General features: G+C 43.2%; 1 protein-coding gene across 1 annotated transcript; it reads right to left on the reverse strand.

Moving 5' to 3' along the window:
* Positions 1 to 8,003: 8,003 nt before the first annotated feature.
* On the reverse strand, positions 8,004 to 16,143 carry SOX9 (SRY-box transcription factor 9). The gene is made up of 3 exons (XM_070740261.1): positions 14,720 to 16,143; positions 12,938 to 13,191; positions 8,004 to 11,157 (listed from the first exon to the last, which is right to left on the reverse strand). The coding sequence occupies exons 1-3, from the start codon at positions 15,148 to 15,150 to the stop codon at positions 10,337 to 10,339; spliced, it is 1,506 nt and encodes a 501-aa protein (XP_070596362.1). The 5' UTR covers positions 15,151 to 16,143; the 3' UTR covers positions 8,004 to 10,336.
* Between the last annotated feature and the right edge of the window lie 4,144 nt (positions 16,144 to 20,287).

Below are 20,287 nucleotides of genomic sequence, written 5' to 3' on the forward strand. Positions count from 1 at the left end.
ATGGAATTTTATCGTTGTGTATAATTCCTGCTAGCACATCCCACTTTGAGATTTTTTTAAAAAGAATATTAAATATAAATTGAAAAATATAAATTAAAAAATAAGATACATTTGGAAAGTGCAGTAAAGAACTGCAAAAAGGATCAATGAATTAAGACATGGATGTACAAATTGTGATTCCATATCTATTGTGAGCTGCTCAAATTATCCCTAGCAGTTCAGAGAAGAGCAAACAGGATGATTAAAGTGATAGAAACAGTATTGGATATTGATTGAAGTACCTGAGTAAGTCTGTTCTTGAGAAAAGAAGACAAAGGGCATATAGGGTAGCATTCTTCAAATACAGTGAAACTGCATTTTAGCAAACTAACTTGGAGTTTGGTATTTCTGACGAATATCCACTAAATATAATAGTACAACATTGTGGCTATAGTCTGTACATCACTGCACTCTTTGGTATCAAGGGCTGATTAACGGAGGGTTTACTGTCCGTGAAAATATGTTAGAAGAAGATAAAGCTTGCTCCCACTAGTTCCAGAGTGCAAGTTATGGAATAATGGATTTAAATTTCAGGATGGCAGGTTCTGACTGTATGTTAATAGAAACTTGCCAACACTAAGAGCAGTTCAGCAGTGGAACCAATTGTCCAGACAGGTGGTGAGCTTCCTTCCTTACATAAGTTGCAACGAAAGCAGACAGCCATCTGTCCTTGGCATATTTTAAGTTGGATTCCTGCACTGAGACATAGCAGTTGAAATTGTTAGCCTAAATGCCCCCATCCCACTCTAGCATTCTGTCATACCATTGGGCAAACCTTGGTGTTATACCCTCTTTCCCCTCTCTCATTGTTTTTCAATATATCCCATTTTAGAACAAGCTTCTCAACATGATTTTTCGTAAAAACAAAATCTTTGTACGAGTTATAAATTAAAATGCAATGAGCTCATAAGCTATCAAAGAAATAAAAGTCTTGGTCAAACAGGCGTCTGACAATTCGCCATAGCCAACTTACTAATATCTAATATCAAAGAAACAGTGGAATAAAATCATTAAAGGGAGGATGCAAAAGAAGGAACAGAATGATATGTGAATGACCAACATTATAATATTTATTTTAAATTAAATAGAATTGTCAAATTGGCCTGCACTGAATTGTCCCATGGCAAGTTGGCCATGGCAACTTGTCTTGCAGTGAGTTAGCCATGGTGTTGATAATTCTCTGCAGGAGTTGGCTGTGGCACATTATCCTATTCCATCTGAAGGATGTGTTCAAAAGCTGTAAGAAAGGAGCTTCATGAAGTTCTCACTATCACAAATTGAGGCCATTATGAGAGGGACCTGTACTGTGGTTTCTTAAAATTGACTTAAAGGCAGGGCAAAGAACAAGTTCTCTGAGAACTATTTAAAGAAATGAGTAAGTACACAAGCAGCAAGTGAATTCCACAATACTGCCCTTGATTCTTCATTTAAAATTATTTGTAAATCTTTGTCTGACTCCATAGCATGTTAACTTAATCTCTATCTCCATCTGTAATAACTCTGTGATCATTTTTGTTTGTGTTGTTTTCAAGATTGCTTTCTTTCATGAAAAGAAATCGGGCTATGGAAATAGGCAGAAAATTATATTATATATATATATATATATACAATTATATTTTACTATACTATACTATACTATACTATACTATACTATACTATACTATATTATATTAATATCACCATTTGCTATTGGTGATATTTAGAAGCTGATTCCCTCAGGAAATGACAATAACAACAACAACAACAACAACAACAACAACAACAACAACAACAATAATAATAATAATAATAATAATAATTTATTAGATTTGTATGCCTCCCCTCTCCAAAGACAGCAGTATCACTGATTCACACAATCAGAAGTCTGATTTTTTTTAAAAAAATTAATCATCATCATAAGGCAGATGTTGTTGAAGATTTACAGCAGTTGAGCCAGTTCTTCCTTATAAGCTTAATTTTCATTGCGTGCATGCATTCATGCTTGATCTTTCCCCTTAGACTTTTGCTAACCATATATGTTAGGTATTTGTGGAAGCTATATGTTAGCTATTCCATATATGTGGAAGCTATTTTTCTTTAATGGAATATCTGCAGTGAAACTATTAGCCTTTAAAACTAAGCAGTGACTGAGGTCACTGCACCAGCAGGGAAATATTTATAGGTGAAAGATATTATGGGACAGATGTTTGTTTCAGAATTTATGAGAGTTGAAAACTGTCTTGGGTCACACCTCTGAACTTATTTAGATTTCCCAAACTGTCCTAAAAATTTATAAGGCTATCGTGTGCATGCACATATGCTTTAGCTTACAAACAAATATGAATCCAAAACATAATTTTGAAAGAGAAGTTACTGTGAAAGCACTCTATTTCTATAATCCAGAATATAAATTTTTCAAGAGAAAATCTGTCAGGTCCCATAATTCAAACTCCCCAAATGGACAGTCTTTAGAACAGAGCTAGGATGGAAAGAACAGTTCGTGTTTCTGGCTTGGCCCTTAAGTGTTATTTGCAAAATGGGATTTGCCCTAACAAGAAGCACGAAGATCGTTGATTCCAGTTTGAATCTCTGGCATATTATTTTGACCAGAGGGTTTCAAAAATCATTCTGAACCCACCGAATCAAATTCCTAGTGGTGGGTTTAGTTGAAAGTCTGATTGTATGAGGAATTTTTTTTTAAGCAGGAAAGGACTGGACTTGCCCAATTAACTGAATTTGGCTGATTAGGCATCCCTATTAAAATCTCAGTTGACACCCACCCACCCATTCCCTGAAGCCCAGCCTTTTCAGAGAACAGTAATGAGCTGGCAGTGAAGAAAAGAGACAAATATGGACAGCCAGACGTCCTAATTTTGTTGGGAGAGACCAGAATTATTCCTCCATGTCTGTCACTCTCCATTTTTGTGTGCATACAAGATGCAATCTGGATGCAAACTGGTCTCTGAATAGATGCTGTTAAATTTCAGACGACTAAATTGGTTTTCTAATAACAGCAAGTGTTTTGTTTTGTTTTTTCAACCAGAACTGCAAACAATATGAATTTTACTATGTGGAATGAAAGTCATTTTAAAAATAATTAAATATATTTAATAACAATGTGTGTTTGCATAACAACGTATGAGCTTAATTAATAATAATACACCGTAACTGCTTATCTAGATGTAAGTAACCCTGTAATAATATCTTTCAATTCTGCGAGAGGGAAAAAGAAGAAAAATATTATTTAGGAAATTTTGGAGAATGCTTCTTATTTAGTGGGACTAAGAATGGACCAGTCATCTGATTAACAGGATCACTTCCTTCATGACAGTCAACAATTCTTATTTCTTTGCACTGTTCAGTGCAGTCAGATGTAAAATACAACACCTTTTCTATCTTTTTGCTGGCTGAGTTGGAACTTACAATAGACTTTCAGAGTCTTGGAAAGGGAATCAAAAGAGAAGGGAGGTAGAGTCAAGTGGTAAAATGAAAAGGCGTCAGAAGTTGTCTGTTCTTACATTGGAGTCATAGATGGTACAGTTAAAGGGCTACCACAGATAGTGGGAGGATTTAATACAGTTCTTGGATTATTATTATTATTTTGGTTTAAAATCACAGTTTTTACTTGACAAAGTAAAATTACTAGACGGTTTGTTTCTCCAGCTGGTATGTTTGTCTCCCTCTTTCTCTGGGCTTAAAAATTTAAATAATAAAATCTGATTTCTTTCTTTCCAGATACATTGGCCAAATTAAAGGGAGCTGGGATTTCTTTTCAATATTTTCTAGCAAAAGAAAGTAAAATAACGGAATAGCAACTTATGTCGGAATAGTTCCTGGGCATTTTGTAGGAGAGGTTTAGAAGAGGGGGGAAATGACAATAGATGCACATCACCATCATGCTACTAGTACAACATATCTGTAACAACAAAAAAAGAACACAAATACATAAGGCTGGGATTTGTCAGATGGCATTATGAGCATGCCGTCATTTTGGCCTAACCATGGCTTGTTACAGATGTTGCTAAGGATTATTTTTGCATCCTTTCTTACCAAGACTGGTAACTTCTCCAAAATACAGTACATTGTTTCCCTCAATGTTTGCTTGTTGAAACTCATCTGTCCTCCTTGTCTTTAAAATGAAATTAAGGCATCTGACTATCAGACACCCCCCCAAAACACAAAAATATTATCCTCCCCCAACAACAGAAGCAAAACTAAGCAGCGTGCTTAACAATCCTCAAAAATTGGCATCAAATCTAGGTTGATGATTAGTTGACTTGTTAAAACAGATGTTGTTGTTGTTGTTGTTTTCTCCTTAAACTGTTTATCAACATTTCTGGATGGAAAAGGCCACCATTGTGCTGGCTTTACTGCAGCTCTTGGAGGGAATTGTATCTTGCTTTTCATGGGCAGCTAACTTTCTTTCTGTTGTTCATGCCATGAGCAAGATCTATGTGGGGAGAAATTCCAACAATGCTTTGAGAGCAAGAAAATCACCAAGCAGCAGCAGTTTAGATTAAAACCCAGAAGTTCGAGGAATGACCTCATCACTTGTTTTGCTGGAGAGGATTTGCAAGCCCGTATGATCCTGTGAACTCCCTAGGTGATTCATGCCAAAGCAAGCAGTCTACCTTGTATCCTGCCATCCTCATTACCTTCAGCAAAGGCAATGTGTTACTTAGCCAGGGTTCTGTTCCAGGCAGCCATCCAGCCTAAAGCTGGCAAGTGCAAGTCTTTTTGAGATTTGTGAAGCCAAATGTGGGCTCATACTGCATTAAGCATAGAGCTAGGCAAGGGAATGTCAAATTCCCATCAGCTCCAGGAAGAATAGCTAAAGACAGATGTTATGGAGGTTGAACTCCAAAAGCATCTGAAAGGCATCCCACTGTTTTCTTCCACCTGGATACCTCAGCCTTCAGCACCATTCATATCTGATCATCTTTTTTCTGAATGAAGGGTGGTAGGAGGGGACTTGCCCAATGGGTGTGGCCAGTGATCCCTATGAATTACAGGTGGAAGCAGGAGCCAGTGCGTGCACTTTAGCATCCTTTGATCATAAATTGGTTGCATTATCTATCTATCTATCTATCTATCTATCTATCTATCTATCTATCTATCTATCTATCTATCTATCTATTGGATTTGTATGCCGCCCCTCTCTGAAGACTCATTTACTCATTTTAAAATATTTTTAATTGGAAAAAAGGCAGAAAGAAAAAAAGAGAAGCAAGGAAAAAAGAATAAAAACACAAAGTGAATGAACGAGATTTACAAGCATCACGTAAATAAGTAAATTAAGTACACATCCTGAGGATAAAGTTTAGTTCTAAATATTTATATTTTCTAAACTGTCCCACTTCCTCAGAGATTTAAGTATGCCATGTCATTTTGAAAATATCATTATTTAAATTGATGAGTGGAGTTAAAGTGAAAAAAATATTCTTATTTCTTTATTTATTCATTCGTTCGTTCGTTCGTTCGTTCATTTATTTATTTATTTATTAGATTTGTATGCCGCGCCTCTCCGGAGACTCGAGGCGGCTCACAACAATAAAACAATGTCCAACAAAGCTAATAATTTAAAAACACTAAAAACCCCTTATTAAAAGCAAACATACACACAAACATACCATACATAAACTGTTTGGGCCCAGGAAGATGTCTCAATTCCCCCATGACTGATGGCAGAGGTGGGTTTTAAGGAGTTTACGAAAGGCAAGTAGGATGGGGGCAGTTCTAATCTCCAGGGGGAGCTAGTTCCAGAGGGTCGGGGCTGCCACAGAGAAGGCTCTTCCCCTGGGTCCCGCCAAACGACATTGTTTAGTCGACGGGACCCAGAGAAGGCCAACTCCCTGGGACCTAATCGGTCGCTGGGATTCGTGTGGCAGAAGGCGGTCCTGGAGATATTCTGGTCCGATGCCATGAAGGGCTTTATAGGTCATAACCAACACTTTGAATTGTGACTGGAAATTGATCGGCAACCAATGCAGACTGCGGAGTGTTGGTGTGACATGGGCATATCTAGGGAAGCCCATGATTGCTCTCGCAGCTGCATTCTGCATGATCTGAAGTTTCCGAACACTCTTCAAAGGTAGCCCCATGTAGAGAGCATTACAGTAGTGAGTGATGAGTGACTGTGAGCAATGAGTCCCGGTCTAGGTAGGGCCACAACTGGGGGACCAGGCGAACCTGGGCAAATGCCCCCCTCGCCACAGCTGAAAGATCGCTCTCTAATGTGAGCTGTGGATCGAGGAGGATGCCCGAGTTGCTGACCCTCTCTGAGAGGATCAATAATTCCCCCCCAGGGTTATGGACGGACAGATGGAATTGTTCCTAGGAGGCAGAACCCACAGCCACTCCGTCTTATCAGGGTTGAGTTTGAGTCTGTTGACACCCATCCAGACCCTAACAGCCTCCAGGCATTGGCACATCACTTCCACTGCTTCTTTGACTGGACATGGTGTGGAGATGTACAGCTTATCTTAGAGTTAGTACAAGTCCATGGATAGAATTATTATCCAAACATAGCATCCACATTATATTAAATTCTGGATCAGATTTATTTTTAAAATGTGAAGTCATCTGAGATTATATTGTGTTTGCTCATTATCTGCTATAGGAATCGTATGTATTTTCTAACGAGGTGTAAAGTACCCTAGATGGTGTTGACATGTACAAAGGTAATTTGGTATGCTCTGTAGAAATACATTTTAGTAATATTTAATAGATTGTAAGTTGGAAAGGAAATTCAGCTTTTAGAATCAGTTTCATTTTGTTATAGATCTTCTTTCAAATTCTTGGGCTTTATACCAGATTGCCATTAATATGGGGGCAAGATCTAACCCAATAGTTACATTTCCAATATCTTTTTTTTTTTTTAGAAAATGTATTATCTTTAACAATCTATACTGGAGTGATATATTATTTCCAATACAGTTTTCTCTAAGTGTGATACTACTATTTTTAAAATTCCACTGTAATTCCCACTGCTGTGCATAGCTTTCAACGCCACATCAATTTAATTATACAGTTTTTAACTGAAGTTTTTGAATCATATTTCCTTAACCATTTTACATAAGGCCAGGCAATTGTTCCAAATTTTATGTTACATGGTTTTCAAATTCAGTTGAGTCTTGAAGCAGTTTTTGTAATCCCTTTAGAAAAATGCTGTTTGGTCAAAGATTTTGGAACTGGTCAGGTATTTCTGTACATTCTGAAGACAATAAATAATAATAATAATAATAATAATAATAATAATAATAATAATAATAATAATAATTTATTAGATTTGTATGCTGCCCCTCTCCGTAAATTGCCGTAATCTATATAACATTACTGCTGTAAGCCGCCCCAAGTCCTCGGAGAGGGGCGGCATATAAATCCAATAAATAAATAAATAAATTAAATTGCCAAGAACATGTAATCATGTGCTGAAAATTGTACTTCCAGGTTATGTAAGAAATTATATGCTGGAATGCTAAACAGAGAAAATAAAATATCGTATTTTAAATGCTCAGGCATCTATGATTCCTTCCATTTATTTTGCAAGAGAATTAGCAAGCAACACATCTAAACAGACGGCCAACCATGAAAAGTTGGTTAGCTATTTTTATAATTTGTAAACTGATTTGAGTCTGATAGTTATGTTATCATAGAATAGGGTTGTACAAGTCACAAGTCTGTAGACCCAGTTCCAAAATTACTATGAAAAATGTAACACCTGTTTCTACTCTTTACACCAGTTGTGACATTTCCAAACCATATGTTCCCAGGAAAAGATGCAGCTGCTTTAAAGAGTTGCAGATGGGTGATGCTGTTCACTCCAAATTCAACTTTGGTCAGAACAGTATACACATTTTCCTGTATACTGAATATAGGTTAGGTCACCAGTAGATGTAATTGCATCAAACCAAAATAATGCATCTTCATTAAGATAGTTAGGATTCCTTCCGGAATTGCAGCTAAAATAGCTCTTTCATTCCAAGTTTAATACAATGTAGATTTATTGCAAACAATAATATACAAAAAGGTAAGTTTTACAGAGACCCAAAGGGTTTGCAAACAAAATGACCGAAAAAGTGTTCTTTTATCTAAAACTAATCTTTTTGAAAGGACATTCCTTAAGTTACAGAAATAATTTCAAGAGATCTGTTCTTTTTTAATATAGAAGTAGAAAAAGATATCATATAAGAGTGCTTTAAGCTTTTCTTCTACTAAATTCCCTATAAAATAATTAACAAATATAACATTTTAAAATAAAAGTTGGCTAACTTTTCCCCAAAGCAATATTTAAATGTTTGGCCACAAGTTCACCAGTGTCACTTTCTCTAATTTTCCTCCCAAATGAAGTGAAAAGCTGGTTGGGAGCATTGAGAAGGATCCATTGTCCGGTGGTTCCAGTAGCATCCATTCATCTCTATGGCACCTTCAAGGGACAGATAAATAAAGCCCCAATGGAAATACTGTATGCCACTCTCTGCTTTGTTGGTTTACATTCATTGTTGCTTTGCTTCACTTAGGCAGAATAAGCCTAGGCATACCCGAAAAAAAGGATAAAGAGTTGGAACCTTAAGGCAATACAGTGGATTGGACCACTTTGGATAGCAATTTAAGGAATCTGTTAAATGTTCCTACATGCAAAATCCCTGCAAGTCGGACATCTGCATGTAAAGGAAGATTTGTTGATTGGCTTTAACTTGGGGGATTTTTCACAAATGAAAGAATGGTTCAAGTCCACTCTTACCTTCTGTGCTCTGCACACTGTTCCATTAATTTAGTCTGGTCCAAATCACAAGTCCAGAAGTATTCAGGCAGAAATAACTCAGTGATACACTAATTAGCCATGCTTTGTTGTACAATGAGAAAAACAACACAAAAGCTTTCCAGTTTATTCTTACCAAAGAAATAGAAAAGATAGAAAGACAAACAAAGCCAGGTATTTGTACAAACCTAAGACACATTCCGAAGGAATAATAAAATACAAAAACAAAAGACTGAGAGATAAATAAAATAAAGGGTTATTGATTTAGACCATAATTTAACGATTAGGCACCATATACCCTCTGAGTAAGATGCTGGTATTTCTGTTTACATTACAAAGATTTCTAATGTGGAACGGGGAAATTGAGAAACAAACCTCTTGATTAAAAACATCTTTTTCACAAAATAAATATATATAATTTTAAAAGAAGAAAAACCACCTACTACTGCCATCCATGAACCTTGCTAAAGCTGGGGTCCCTGTGTCATTCCCATCTCCTCCTTTTGTAAGCTGTCTTCATGGAATAAAGCATTCTAGTTTTTCATGCAATTTACAGGGAAGACACTTGGTTTTTTGAGTGACCGCATTTGTCTCACAAATGTTGGCCTGGTGTTGGAAGCTGAAGAAAGGGGATCAAGGTATAGAATGCTGGTTCTGGCTTTATAACTTGGTGCTTGTAGTTGCAAATAAAATAATAATAATTAAAAAGCTTCAGACCTGTAAAACTGAGCTCTTTTCTTGGGAGTTCCATATTTTCCCTTGGCAGGGTGGAAGATAATTGTGCAAGTCTTTTGGAAGTTTTCACAGGATTTTTCTTTTAAGGCGTCTGATAGTGTTACTTTAAGGCTCAAGGTATCCTTACTTTTTCTTTAATCTTTTTTCTCCCCATATTTTATTTCCATACTAGAAAAATAGAAGTCTCTTTTCAAATTCCCACAATCATGTTAATGGGAACTTCTTTCCTTTCCTCAACATTTCCTTTTCCTTGATTTTTAATGCACACATTTTAGTCTCTAAAAGTGACTGTTAACTATAAAAAATACCTCTGACAGCAGGGGGAGAAAAACAACCTAAGGCATATTCTTTTGCTAAGTGTGGTTCAACTGTCCCCATCCCACCCACCCCCGCAATATCAAAAAGGAAAAAGCAGTTTTTAAAAGTTTCTCTAAAAACAAGTACGTATAAATCCCATCATATTGGTAACAAATCATACATAATACATACTAAAAATATTTAAAATAGAGAATATTCCTCACAGAGGAATACTTTTGAGTTTATATTTTTTCATTTTTTTGTTTTTAGTTATTGTTAAAAATAATTAACAAGTTCATACCTATGCAAGCTAAGCTGGCTGTTTGAAGAAAATAAAAAAACTGCCTTCAAATCAAAAGGATTTAGTTGATCATGGAATGTTTCTTGACTGAGAATAATCTGGTCAGTTTTGAAGGGGTGCTGTAGTGCACAATGCATTCCGGGATATTTTTTCCTCTCTTCCATTCACTTTTAGCTTAAATACATTTTTGTAAGTCTGGAGAATTGACACCATCCTTCGGAACTTTATGGTCTGGTGAGCTGTGTATAGACTGGCTGTTCCCAGTGTTGTGGGCTATGGGTTTGAGGAATGGACGGCACCCCCGTAGTGTCTGCAATCGGGGTGTACATGGGCCTCTGGGCGGGATTCATGTAAGTGAATGTAGAATAAAGGCTGGAACTCTGGCTGGCCGCATGGCTGTAGTAGGTATTGGAGCTCTGATGGTCGGTGTAGTCATACTGGGAGCGAGTGATGGTCGGGTAGGAAGAGCCATAGTGCTGGAGATTGAAGGAACTGTAGCTGATCTGCTGAGGTGAATGCTGCTGTTGGTCAGTGTAATGGCTGGGACTGAGCTGCTCGGTCTTAATATGTGTCCTCTGCTGAGGCTGGCCTGCTTCACTACTCAGGGTGGTGAGTGTGTGCTGCGGCGGCGGTGGGGGCGGTGGCTGTGGCTGAGCTTGGGACGGTGGCTGCTGAGAAGGCGGTGGCTGCTGCTGCTGCTGCTGCTTGGACATCCAGACATGCCCAGTGCCTGCTGGGGTAGCTGTGGTGCTACTGATCCCGTAGCTGCCTGTGTAGGTGACTTGGCCAGGCTGACCATGGGTGACTGGAACTCCTGGATGGCCATTGGGCGGGAGATACTGGTCAAACTCATTAACATCAAAAGTCTCAATGTTAGAGATGACATCACTGCTGAGTTCTCCAATGTCCACGTCTCGGAAGTCAATGTGAGGTGGCTGTCTTCCTCCCTCTTGCTGTGGGCGACCTTCCCGCTTCAGGTCCTGCTTACCAGGCTGGACATCTGTTTTAGGAGTGGTAGGAGGAGTAGGTGGTCCTTGAGATTGCCCTGTAAGGAATACAAAGGAGATAGTAGTTGTTACAAAGGGGACAGGTTCTCTTTGATGCCTTTGAAGTCCCAGGGCAAGCAAGCCACACCTGGGTCTCTTTCCCTTCTGATAACAGGCACAGCCAGAGGGCCATAAAACTCCCACCAGCGGCCACTTTTAATGAGCAGAAGGTGTTGCATGGCGGTGATAACCTAGCTAATGTTTAACCGTGGCTGGATGCAAAGGAGACGATGGAGAACTTGCCAATAAGAATAAAATACCAATGCAGACTGTTGCATATCATTGAAAAGTGGCTGCTTTATAAGGCTACAATAGCAGGTGTTTATAGTTTATAAGGGGTGAAAACTAAGACTAATACTGTTGTTGGAATGGCTTAGCAAAGCAATGAATTGTTGAAGGATGACCTACAGCTACCTAATTCTCATGGGTAATATTATTTAAAGACCTGTCTTGTAGGTGTGTGAAAGCTATTGCTTTTTCCCAATATGGTAGCTATACAGTGATCCCCCGGTTATTGTGTCCCCGACCATTGCGAACAGGGTAATTTGCGATTTTTGAACCCGGAAGTCAGAACACCATCTGCGCATGCGTGCCCTTTTTTTCTATGGGCACGCATGCGTAGATGGCGCCGGGCAGATCAGCTGCTGGGCGGCTTCCCTAGGTCTTCCCCCTCTTGGCCGGCATCAGCGAGGAGTTTCCCCGCCACCGCCCACGCAAACTCCTCGCTGCTGCCGCTTCGCTCGGGCCGCTTCCCAGCTGAGTACTCAGCTGGGAAGCGGCCCGAGCGAACGGCTTGTCCGCAGCCTGCCTGCCCGCGCGCCCGCGGCTCGCGCGCCCTTCTCCCGCCCATGCCATTCGCTCGGGCCGCTTCCCAACTGAGCCCTCAAGCCAAGCGCAGAAGTTCGCCTTTGGCGCTTGGCTTGAGGGCTCAGTTGGGAAGGCGTGCGGGTGTTTTAAAACGTCCCCGCCGACATGGGAGGCTCGCTAGCACACCCCAAACCCGGGTTAGGGGTTCGGGGGGGTGCTAGCGAGCCCCCCATGTCGGCGGGGACATTTTAAAACACCCGCGTGCCTTCCCAACTGAGCCCTCAAGCCAAGCGCAGAAGTTCGCCTTTGGCGCTTGGCTTGAGGGCTCAGTTGGGAAGGCGCGCGGGTGTTTTAAAACGTCCCCGCTGACATGGGGGGCTCGCAAGCACACCCCCAAACCCGGGTTGGGGGTTCGGGGGGGTGCTAGCGAGCCCCCCATGTCGGCGGGGACGTTTTAAAACACCCGCGCGGCTTTCCAATGAGTCCCGAAGACAAACGCGGAAGTTTGACGTTTGTCTTCGGGACTCATTGGAAAGCCGCGCGGGTGTTTTAAAACGTCCCCGCCGACATGGGGGGCTCGCTAGCACCCCCCTGAACCCCCAACCCGGGTTAGGAGGGTGCTAGCGAGCCCCCCATGTCGGCGGCGACGTTTTAAAACAGCCGCCCCGCCCCCAATCTTCGGCTCCTCGCTAGCGCTGCGGAAGTAAAAACACCATCTGCACATGCGCAGATGGTGTTTTTACTTCCGCAGCGCTACTTCGCGAAAATCCGCTCGTTGCGGGGGGTCCTGGAACGGAACCCTCGCAACGAGCGGGGGATCACTGTATAGCTTTTTTGTTTCCTTGGCAAACTACTCCAGAAAAGCAACAGATTCTGCTAACTGGACTGCCTTATTGACGCTCCTTTAGAAGGCCTGTCTGCACAGGATGATATTCCTCATCTTCTGCAAGGAGGGGAAGATGGCACACTCACCAGAATGCTCTCCAGGTGAATGTACTTCGCTCATGCTGGATGAAGACTGGGGCGAATCTGCCTGCAGGGCCTTGAAGATAGCATTTGGAGAGATGTGGGTCTGCTCCGACCCTTCGTCTTGCTCAGCCTGTCCATTCTTTACTGACTTTCTCCTTCGTGGCTGGTACTTGTAGTCTGGATGGTCTTTTTTATGTTGCACTCTCAAGCGTTCAGCCTCCTCCACAAATGGGCGTTTCTCGCTCTCATTCAATAACCTAAGCAATTAAAACAAAGCCATGCATTGGTTGATTAAGTTCTACCCAAAGCTTAAGCTTCCTGATTTTACTATTTAGAGCACCTTTGATTTGCTAGAAATTTACTCTACATTCTGCAGCTGCAGGCAGCTGTCAGAAGCCCCAAACTTGGGATGAATGAAAACTGCTGATAATGCAGAGGACAAAATTTAAAGGTGTATAAAATCCACCATAAAATGACAGACACCAGGAAAGGCAGCCTTTAGCATTCTGCTATTCCTGAATTCCCCTCTGGGTAGAAACACACTCCAAAATTTCACAGAGCCTCTTGCAAGAAAGAAAGAAAAAAAATAAAAAGACTTAAACCACTTCTTTCAATTTTTTTCCTCAGCAATTCTTTTAATAACTCTGGGGCCTTAGGAGAAGACACAAGATAGCAACTCTTTTCCTTTTTTCTCATCCCAATCAACTGCTGTAGACATATGCAGCTTCAGCCACCGCTCAGATACCAGGATTCCTCTGGGCATTTGGGGATTTAACATCTAAACTCACCCCAGGCATTCTGCATCCATGAAAGTGGCTCTCTTAGCCTCCCCCCCTTTGCAAGTCATTAACTTATGCTTCAGCCAGGTGACTCACTTTCTCTTTTCCCCTGCCTCCTCACCCCACGTTTCTCTTGCTAGTCATCCTTCTCAGCCAACTTCCTATTGGTTGGCACTTGCTAACTTGTGCCAATCATCATTACACCCAAAGATGTGCTACTCCTGTTTTTCTCCAGAGCAGGGCTCAAGTTATTCACTTTGTCATTTCTCCCCCCCCCCCAAACGGGCAGGCCAAATATCTAAACAGAGAAGCCTTGCTGGGCACATAACAACATGCTTTTCAGAGCACTCTTCCTATATTTTTAATATTCTTTCAGGGTCTTGTTGTCTTTCTAATGAGATTTCACAACATTCTTCTCTAAAGCATTTCCATCTTTTTTCCTGCATGGTTTCTATTCTAAGTCGGTGGTTTCTATTCTTTGCCTCAGCTCCTAAGCCAAAATTAGGCTGAGGAGAGAAAGGGTCGCACAAGGTTTCATCCCAGATCCTCTTTTTGAAAGCGAGGCTAAGGCAAAACCCAGTGAACCTCTCCATCCGTGCGCCCATGCTCGGCCACCTTCCTGCTCGGTTCAAATCTCCTGCCATCGGACTAGACTATTACAGGGGTAGGCAAGGTGGGCTCCTTCTATGACTTGTGGACTTCCTCTCCCACAATCCCTGAGCCAATCATGCTAACTCGGGAATTCTGGGAGTTGAAGTCCACATGTCATAGAAAAGCCCACTTTGCATATACCTGGTCGGCTACCTGGGCTCAACCCTCGCGTGATTTCCTGCGTGCCGGGCCCCCATAAGGGGCGCCCAGGGAGTCACCCGTCCTACCACCCAAGCCGGCCGTTCTAGCGCTCCTTCCCTTCCCTTCGTCCCCGCCCCTCCAGCGCTCCCGCAAGCCCTTCGCGCCCTTTCCCGGGAGCCGCTTCCCAATCGGCGGCCTTCGCTCCCGCTCTTACCTCCAGAGCTTCCCCAGCGTCTTGCTCAGCTCGGCGTTGTGCAGGTGCGGATACTGGTCGGCCAGCTTCCTCCGGGCCGCCTGAGCCCACACCATGAAGGCGTTCATGGGGCGCTTGACGTGGGGCTTGTTCTTGCTGGATCCGTTCACCCGGACGGGCATGGGCACCAGGGTCCAGTCGTAGCCCTTGAGGACCTGGCTGACGGCCTCCCGGATGCACACCGGGAATTTATCCTCGTCGCTCTCCTTCTTCAGCTCCTGGTCGCTCTTGGGGAAGGTGTTCTCGCTGGGCCTCGTGTTCTCCGTGTCCGAGCTGGAGCCCGAAGGGCAGGGAGAGCCTGCCGAATCCTCCGACATGGTCGGGCTGGGAGCGCCGGACAGACACTTTTCCTGCTCTTCGGTCATCTTCACGAAAGGGTCGAGGAGATTCATAAGAGGGGGAAAATATATGAGCGGGCGGGCGCCGGGAGGGGGGATAAAATAAAATAATAATCGAGACTGAGGGGAGAAAGGGGCGGGGGAGGAGAGCGGGGAAGGGGAGGGGGCCCCGCTAAGCAATCGGCAAGGGCGACGCCTCTCGAAGACGGTCGGGAAGGAGGCGAGGGGGGAAAAGAAATTGCCCCCTGCGCGCCCCGCAAGGCTAAAAAAAAAAAGCGGTCTCGCTCTCCTCGCTCGCGCCAAAACAAAAACAAAACAAGCAGCCGCGGCGTTTGCAAGAAAAACTCGTTCTGAAGGGCGCGCTTTTTGCGAAGTCGCCGCTCGAGGGGGAAACGCCGCTCGCTCGCTCTCGCTCAAGAAACGCGCATGTGGACCGGCGGACTCTTTTAAGAAGCGGAGTCGGCAAGAGAGTGAAAGTTGAAGAGAGAGAGGGAGGAATTTTTTTTTTTTTGCTTTCTTCACTCCTGTGGTAAAAAAAAGGGAGGCGAAGTCCTCGGTGTGGGGAGGGGGGCCGAGAAGTTGGTGCGCGCGCGCGAAAAAAAGTCGGACGGCTCCCCCGAATCGCCTTGACGAGGCTCAACCTCGCTTCTCCTGACGCTCACTTGCGACTCTCTTTAATAAATACCTCGCCTCCGCTCTATTTCGCCGTAGAAACGCCAATGGCAGCCCTGGCTGGGAAGAGCTGGCGCGGCGTTGATTGGCTGGAAAAGTTTTTTTCCCCTCCCTCTGCAGAGGGAGGGGGCTCCGAGGCGAAAGAAAGGGAGGGAGGGGTGTGTGTTTGTGTGTGTGGTGGCGGGGTGGGGGGGCGGTGAGAGAGAGAGAGAGAGAGAGAGAAAGAGAGAGAGAAAGTCGGTCGCACACTGCAGTTGGCTCTCTGTAACTTCCCAACTGTTGCGGTAGTTGTGATACCTCCCAGTAAATTTTTCCTTGCTTTTAATTTTTCATCGCTCCCCCTCCTCCTCTATCGATCGAAGCGGCTCTTCGGGCTTTGCTTGCAGAGGGCTTGGACGCCCCGCTAGCAGAAGTGAGCGCTTCGAGCGAAAGTGGCGCAGCAAAACCAGCCTCCCCGCTTGCCTCGGAGAAAGAACTTGGTTCTTTCTGTCTCTCCCCCCTCCTCCTCTTCCTCCTCTTCCTCCCTTCTCCACCCCACCCCCCCAGCCAGTGTTTTGTGACTCATTCTCCTATGGGAAGGTTTTGTTTTGATTTTGCTCATCTTTCATGCTTAGCTCGTGCTGCAAACTTGCAAGGAGACAACGCGCTAAAGCGGCCGTTCGCGGAATGAGGGGGGAGGGCTATGGTGGGAGGGGGGGGAGAGAAAGAAAATCGAGCTTCTTAAAAGTAAGGAGGCGTTTATCCTAGTCGTTTAGAATAACCTTTCTTAAACAAGCAGTTAGTATTGTAAACCTCTTGTCACTCTGTGTGCAAGTCAGTATTGAAAACCTCCTTATCATCTTTCGTGCAAGTTAAAGCTAACGGCCTTTTTTCCTTTTTCTTTTAAAAAAAAGGCGTCTAAATGACAGCTCAATCTTTTGTAAACGGTGTTATCAAAAAAAAGTTCCCTTATAGAAGCATATGTGACCGGACTTCCCTTTCGGATTGTGTTGACTAAGCTTTTGCAAAGTAATACAGTATATGCCAAAGCCCATCGAGTCCAGCATTCTGTGTCACACAGTGGCCCACCAATTGTACACGGGGATCTTGAGCAGAAAGAGAAGGCAGAGCCCTCCCTTTCCCTTTACCCCCAACAAATGGTACTCAAGGGAACCCTGCCTGTCTCAACCAACATAGAGGCGGCACATGGACATCCGTTTCAATAATATATTCAATAATATATAACAGGTATGTGTATCTAGATTAGGCTTTCGATTTAACTTGAGAAATTAACCTTCCTTTGGATCCAGTAGGACTTGAGTCACACGTCGCACAGCCTCGCACAGCCTATTTTCAAGGAAAGGGGACCAGACTACGCTTGCAAAAGGGGAATATAATATCATAATCATATTTTTTCTTTTTTTAAGCTAAGCCTTTTCTATGAAAGATCCGAGTTTTCTTATTGAACGTATTGTCAAACTTCAGACCAGAGTGTACATGTCTCCCTAGTACTCTTCCCACTGACCTCCTTCCCTCGGAGAGGCGAACAATGTCAACTAAATGAATTTTCAAGGCCACGGCCGCCGCTGATTTCAGAGTGCGTGACTGGGAGCTTTTAAAATTAAAGGCTAATCACCGGAATCATTTTTCTTCTTAAATTAGGAAAAATATGCCACTGACTGACCAGGCGGTTATGTTGTGAGCACATAGCCCAGAAAAGGGAGGCCCGAAGAGTAAATCCAAGCAATCTGGCCTTCCAGTCAAGATGGCCCAAAAAGAAACCCGGCGCACATGGTGATGGATTGCCTATTGATATACTACTGTAATCGCCCTTTCATCGGGGCTGGAAAGACAACGCGGGCATCTTCTGCAAACGCAAGGTCTCTTAGGGAGCCCGTCGGCAATGGGCGCTTCCCGCGCTGCCGATTCTTTAAATCATTAGCTGTCATGTTGCCTTGCCTAGGAGGACAGGCGCCTTCCCTTGGCTTGGCTTGGCTTGGCTTGCTCTTTTTCCACTCTCCTTTCAGTCTTTAAAAAAACCCTTGGAATTTAACAGTTATTTCTATGTAAACAAATCACCTTTGCGGCAGATAAAGTGTAATTCCCAGTTCCATCCAGAGGGGGCAGCACAGGCTCAGAAACTAAACTGCCTTGGTGCTTAACTTAGAGATGTCTCTTGAAGGTGGTTAAAACGCGCGCACTCGCACACTCGTGCGCCTGCAGAACACGCCCCCTCCCCACCGCGCAACACTAAAACACGGATTAAGTCTCGGGCGATTTCTTCAATCAGCCTTTATTATTATTATTATTATTATTATTATTATTATTATTATTATTATTATTATTATTATTATTATTATTATTATTATTATTATTATTATTATTAATTAGATTTGTATGCCGCCCCTCTCCGCAGACTCGTATACTGTATTCCTTTGCCCCTGTTGCGAGTCAACGATGAAATCAACGAAATCTGCTGATGAGATCGCATTAAAGTCAATGTAAAGTGATAAAAGTTATCAAAGGGCTTTAGAATAACGGGACAATTGTTGCTTTCGAAGAGATTTATAAAAGTGGCGTTGGGCGCTGATGCGGAGAGCGGGATTTCCCTCCCCGGGTTCTGACTACTGTACTTCAAATCACTTCTCCGTCCACCTCCCAGAATTTTCTCAGATGCGCCGCAACGGTGTTGTTGTTTTTGTTTTTGCATTATCATCCGTTTACCATGCACGCACCTTGTATTTAAGGTTGCAACGTAGATTATATTGTGCGCAACGTTGATGCACAATCGCGCATCAGTAGGAAATAATAGACAACACGCGGGATCCCTGGTGAAAAACAGCCCTACCTATTCACCTCGGAGTAAATCTCAGTGGAAAAGACGGGGGAAATGGTTCTTGAGGAAACGCAAAGCAATACTAAGGTGGAAAGCGTTTGGTTGACCTCGGTGGGTCTCATTTGCCAGATTAAAATGCGAAGTAACACATAGACGTGTCTCTCTCCCCTTCGAATTATTCGAAGGAAACCCATTTTTGAAACCCCATCCCTCCCGGTTGCCCAAAGATGCTTATTCATTCTCCCCACCGCAGTGCGCGCCAAGTGAGGTCGGGGTTGAAAGGGATCCGCGCAGCCGTTTCTCGCAATCCCGAGAGAAGCGGCCGAAGGAAGGCAGCTGCCTTGCCGTCCCGAGGGGGAACGGGCGAAGCAAACCTAGGTGCCGCAATTTGCCCGCAGCATCTTAGCCTTGAAACAACCCGCGGACGTTTCAGCCGGACAGAGATGCTCGAAGTTTCGAGACGCGGCAGTCTAAACGGAGATTGCTCCGGTTTATCTAATTCGTTTCTACAGACTGCAGAGGTTGGTTTCTTAGGTGCGTTTTTTAAAAAAACAACAACAACCAACCGTTTCACACGATCGTCTGATTAAAGTATCCCAATTCCCATTGTAATACGATCGCCATTAACATCAATACAGGGAAACATGAAAGAGTGCCCAGTTTGAGGTTTGTTTTCGCCCTAGCCGCTTTTTTGTTTGGGGGGGGGGGGGGGAGGAGACCTGCGCTCTGTTCTTCGTTCAACGTCCATACTGGGGCGAGAGTTTACGTAAGATCTGAGTTTTTCTTTTTTCTTTCTTTCTAAAGTATCCCCGTAGAACGGGGCTGCTCCTTGCAAAGGCGATCTGCCTTGACTCCACGGCCTCTCTGATCAATCCGCGCGCAGCTCCAACTCCCGGTTGTCTGCGTCGGAACACTCCCCCTCCACCACCCCTGTAATTTTTCTGCTGGGGAGAGTCTGCGGGGTGTTTTTTAATGTGTATCTCACATAATATCTTAAATATATATATTGGGGCTGAATGATCCTAATATCCGATTGGGAAAAAAAATGTTTTCAAAGGTTTGAGGTACAGAACATCAATTGAGAGATCTGTTTCTTTAATCACCGCGCCAATATAGTAGTCTCTCCCCGCCCCCCCCCGATATATTTAACAATAATTATCGGGTGGGGGGAGTTAACCGATCGATGAGGAGTAGCTGAGGAAAGGGAGAAGCTTTCACGAGGAGTAAAGAAGGGGGGGGGGAAACACCCGGGAAGCGAATCTATCGTTTTGTATATATTTTTTGCAACATTTAACACAGTTACATTTCATTCCCTAGTTGAGAGAGAAACAACTGATCAGTTTGGCACCATATTTTGCCAGCAGTTAATTATTGCATTCAGTTTAAACTTTAGTCCTAAATGCCACCAGGAAGGCTAATTCTCTCCTTTTATTATGAGTTTAGGGCACGAACGCTTTCCTTTAACGGGGAAGATGGAAGGAAGAATTATTGCTCCGAGCTTCTTCGATGCGGGCAAAAACTAAAGCAAAGTGAAAGGGGAGTAAAAAGCAAAAAGCTTCACTCCCCCCCCTCCACCACATCCCCCGTAAAAGAAAAAAAAAAGGGGGGGGATATCAGACTTTGACGGAAACTAAGAGATCGGGAAAACTAGATAGTTTGGGGCGTTAATACTGAATAGGCAAGAATAAACAAAAACAAATTGTT

Source organism: Erythrolamprus reginae, chromosome 2 (genome assembly GCF_031021105.1).
Source record: "Erythrolamprus reginae isolate rEryReg1 chromosome 2, rEryReg1.hap1, whole genome shotgun sequence".
NCBI lineage: Eukaryota > Metazoa > Chordata > Lepidosauria > Squamata > Dipsadidae > Erythrolamprus > Erythrolamprus reginae.

Excerpts from the sequence above, each read along its gene's own strand:
- SOX9 (XM_070740261.1), bottom strand. The coding sequence starts at position 15,150 with ATGAATCTCCTCGACCCTTTCGTGAAGATGACCGAAGAGCAGGAAAAG. Across the intron at positions 13,192-14,719 it reads ACGCTGGGGAAGCTCTGGAG|GTTATTGAATGAGAGCGAGA; the intron begins GTAAGAGCGGGA and ends TTAATTGCTTAG. Across the intron at positions 11,158-12,937 it reads TTCACCTGGAGAGCATTCTG|GGCAATCTCAAGGACCACCT; the intron begins GTGAGTGTGCCA and ends TATTCCTTACAG.